Below are 4326 nucleotides of genomic sequence, written 5' to 3' on the forward strand. Positions count from 1 at the left end.
ACAACAGCACATGCATTGATACAGAGAGAAATCTAACACAGGGGTCAAGGGTCAAGAGCCCAACTAAAGCAAACACTGATCTCCATGATGGTGACGTCATTTGAACCAATAAAACATCAACATCTGATCCTCTGTGATTCTCAATAACAGCAGGTGTTCATCACTAATGCTCAATCATCATTTCATTACTCACTTAATTATCTCATTCACTTTAACTCTTTGAGGACTTGGATGTGACTTGAGACTTGCTTGTGACTTGAAAGGAATTACTTGGTTAATCTGGTGAAATCAGCTCATGGGTTCATGGGTGAAACAAAAATATGGCAGGACTTTTACTCTTTGGCCCCTGGACTATACACCTCTGCAAATAATATGAATAAAAGTGAATAATAATATAAATGAATGAATACATATGATAAATGAAATAGAATAATAAAATGAAATAAAACAAGAAACAACTGTATGTTTCTATCCTGATCTATCGGGACAAACAATTTGACATTTAACAAACAAGGGCTTTGAAATGTCACCAGGATTGATGTTTGTGATTTCAATGTTCAGGTCTAAGTGCATGATGCAGAGTTAGTATTGCTGATGGTGGAATATAGATGAGAATAGAATTGAATAGATTAGAGATTGACATCAAACAGCACAGAATATATTGCAGATTCAAACAAATTTAAATTGGGTAAATAATCAATCATTGAGCCAGCTCAGAAATCTTACTGCATGATATTGAGTGAATGTGTTTGAATAAAACCTCTCTCTTTCAGCTCTCTGTTCATTATCTGAAGGCATTCATCGCCACTATCACTATATAAACACGAATAAGACCTGGACTGAAGCTCAGAGATACTGCAGAGAGAACTACACAGATCTGGCCACAGTCCACAACATCAATGACATGAACGAGCTGAAGAACACTGTGAATAACAGACAGGTGATTGTCTGGATTGGACTGAAGAGAACAGGTGGTTATCAATGGAAGTGGTCTCTGGGTGGTCCTGTGAAGTATCTGAACTGGGAAACTGAACCATCAGATCACACAAATAATTGTGCTGTTATGAGAAATGGAGCATGGCATCAGCAGGACTGTGGTGTGGCGTCACAGTTCATCTGCTACAATGGTGAGTGACAGCAAACCTTCACTTCACAAAACACGATCATGAGACAACAATAATAAACATCCCAGTTAAGACCAGTGTTATTTTGTAAACTAAAACTAAGCAAAAAACGATTGATAAAAAAATAATTTCGTAAACTGAAATAAAATAAAAAAATGTAAATAAATAAACAAACTAAAATGAAACAAAACTAACGACAGTTGTTTAAAAACGAACAAAAATAAAATAATAATTATCAAAAATAAATAATAGTGTTCATAAATAATGAGGTCTTTTCCCATTGTGGATAATTCTGGCTTGACTGTAGCAGCAGCTGTTCTATACTATAGATAACGCGTTACGGTCATTTGTGTGAAGGAGAAAACAGCAGGATGCCTGCCTAGTCGAAGACGACAGAGCAACATTTTGGATAATTTCAGGTTTTCGACTGAAACTGGAAAAAGCAAATGTATTGTCTTGGTGCAAATTAAGATTTGTGGTGTTAAAATAAGGGGAGAAAATCGAACAAACCTGAACGTACATTTGCAATCGAATCACCGCGTGGAGTACAAAAACTTTATGATAAAAGGTTCTGAACGGAGATGTAATAAAAACGATGATGCTAATGGTGTTGCTAGCGGCTCGCAGTCCCGGTGTGAGAAGCAGCTGACTCTGTCATCGTGTAAATTTGTTCATATTCATATATACACACGCCCACACACACACACACACTGGATTATATCAAAGACTGTATTGTTGTACATTTGATGATTTTGAAAATATTTTCTTTTCTCTGTTTTTGTTAAGGTTATACTGACAAGATTAGATTCACAAGCTTACATTAAAGCTTTCATTTGGAAATTTGTCTCTTGTAACTCTGTTGCACTATAATTACTAAAACTGAAACTAAAATATATAACAACTAAATAGAAAATTGTTTACATAATAAAAACTAAATTAAAACTTAAAATTCAAGAAAAAAACTAACTAAAACTAAACTGAAATTTGTGGCAAATTTGAAAACGATATTAAAATAAAACTAATTTTAAAATGCAGAACTAAAATAACCCTGGTTAAGACACACAACACGTGTGGTCAGATGAACAGGGTTGGACACCTCAGATTAAAGCAAACATTCACAAACAGTCAATGTAACACAGTATCATCACTACATGTAATTCACTTCTCATCTCTGACTTCAGGTGTTTCAAAGGATTTCATCATCTGTGAATCACAGACTTTCCTTCTCAGCTGTGGTGAGTTCTCTGAGTTTCATGCGTTACATGTCCGCTGCTTTAAAGGCCACAGAACACGATGAGAAAATAAAGATTTGTCAAACACATTTGTCTGTAATGTGACTTTTATCAACAGACCAGGGAACCATTAAAGTCCTTTCAGCCAATTATGGGCGCACAGACGGACAGACCTGCTCTGCTGGAAGACCAGATGACCAGATATCAAATGTTCAGTGCACTCTGAGTACATCTCTAAGTGTGGTGGCCACTCTGTAAGAACAAAAAACATTATTAAAGAGCTATCAGATATTATCAGACAATATTTAATATATATATATTTAATATATTACGTTTTTTTTGCATTTATGTCACAGGTGTGATGGAAAAACGAGTTGTTCTTTGAACTCTGCAGTTTTCACTGATCCTTGTGGTGGAACTTACAAATACCTGAATGTGTCTTATGAGTGTGTCGCAGCACCACCAAGTGAGTTTTACACCCAACTGACACCAAACCCTTGCAAAACAGTATACAGGAGTAAAGTTTAAGTGTATTTTAAGTGTGATTTATTTATTTATTAAGTATATAATTTACAGTCTGCTAGTAGTGTACACCCTGTAGGTGTACTATTGTAATACTGCCGGAGACAAAAACTGGCCTTCTTCTAAGTTTATGAAAGTATACTTTTAAGTGTAGTCTAAGTTTAAGTCTGGGGTTTTTAACTCCAGTCCTCAGGTCTCCCCCGCACAGAATGATTTGGATGTCTCCATATTGAATAAGTGAATGAGTCAAATCAGATTCAGTCAATGAGATAATGAAGTGGAGATTGAGTCATTCACAAACACTGAAGAAAACATGAACAATAAGAACAAAACCCCTAATCGTGTTTAGTGTTTCCTTCAGTGGACCTCTTGACTCTTGTTCTCTTATATTAATGTTTTTTTGGTTAGCTGGGATTGTTTGTTTTATTGTAATTGGAGTCAGTTTGTGTTGATGATACGCTGTAAGTAGCATGCTGTTTTCAGAACTTTTTGTACGTGTTTAAGGACCTGTGACATCACTCCCCCACTTTCATATTTATATTTACATTTAGTCATTTAGCAGACGCTTTTATCCAAAGCGATTTACACATGAGGTAAACAATGGAAGCAATTGGAATAGCATAAGGACAACAAAAAGCACAAGTGCAATCAAAAACCTAGTCTCATTATAGCCTACCACAGTATATAGAGCTAAGTCAGAACCAGTCGGTCAGGTGTTGACAGAAGAGATGTGTTTTCAGACGATTCTTAAAGATGGCTACAGTTACAAGTTATCTGCTTTTGGCGTCTGACCGAGGTTGTATCTCGTTATTGGTGCTGCTAGACCTTAGTGCTGCATTCGACACCATTGACCACAGCACACTCCTACATAGACTCGAAAATTACGTCGGCATTAAAGGAATAGCTTTGAAATGGTTTAAATCTTATTTATCCGACCGTTTTGGAGGAAGCGCGTAGTTCCGGACGATTGAGTCTCCGATGACCACAGCGTTGCATTCCGTCTCGCAGAGGGCGGCAAAGCGGTTCCTGGTCGGGATCTCGAAGACCGGTGGCGGCGGTTGGGTCATCGCTCCAGTCCTGGCTCGCGCCTTTCGCCGTGGGTGTGCCGGTGCAGGAGTGAAGTTCATTTGGGCTGACCGTGTTCTCGAAGCCTGGGCTCTGTGCAGAGAAACACGCGGAGTAGAAGTGGAAGGAGTATTAAAATCGCGATGAAAACTTACCGCGGATTTGCGAGCGTCAGCTCTGGATGTTTCCAGCGCCGTTTTTACGTTCTCGCAGCCGTGTCTGCTTCTCTAGTAGATCCTGGATCTGCTTCTCCACAGCCTCCAGTTCCGACTGAGTGCGATCGTTTCCTCATCTGCACTCAGAGGTACAAACACATCTGAAACATTAGCCATTAGTGATGTAATAATGAGAACAGTGTGTTAAGCAGTAAGCAGCAGGCTGGG

The 4326-nt window shown here is 38.1% G+C and overlaps 1 protein-coding gene across 1 annotated transcript in view; it reads left to right on the forward strand.

Moving 5' to 3' along the window:
* Positions 1 to 2884, forward strand: part of LOC130549216 (polycystic kidney disease protein 1-like 2) — a 47340-nt gene extending 44456 nt beyond the window's left edge. The window contains exons 2-5 of the mRNA XM_057326435.1: positions 795 to 1127; positions 2306 to 2359; positions 2475 to 2610; positions 2713 to 2884. Of these exons, the coding sequence (XP_057182418.1) occupies positions 795 to 1127; positions 2306 to 2359; positions 2475 to 2610; positions 2713 to 2884 (695 nt within the window). The remainder of the gene's footprint in view (positions 1 to 794; positions 1128 to 2305; positions 2360 to 2474; positions 2611 to 2712) is intronic.
* The last annotated feature ends 1442 nt before the right edge of the window (positions 2885 to 4326 follow it).

The sequence above is a fragment of the Triplophysa rosa genome, linkage group LG25 (assembly GCF_024868665.1).
Source record: "Triplophysa rosa linkage group LG25, Trosa_1v2, whole genome shotgun sequence".
Taxonomy (NCBI): Eukaryota; Metazoa; Chordata; class Actinopteri; order Cypriniformes; family Nemacheilidae; genus Triplophysa; species Triplophysa rosa.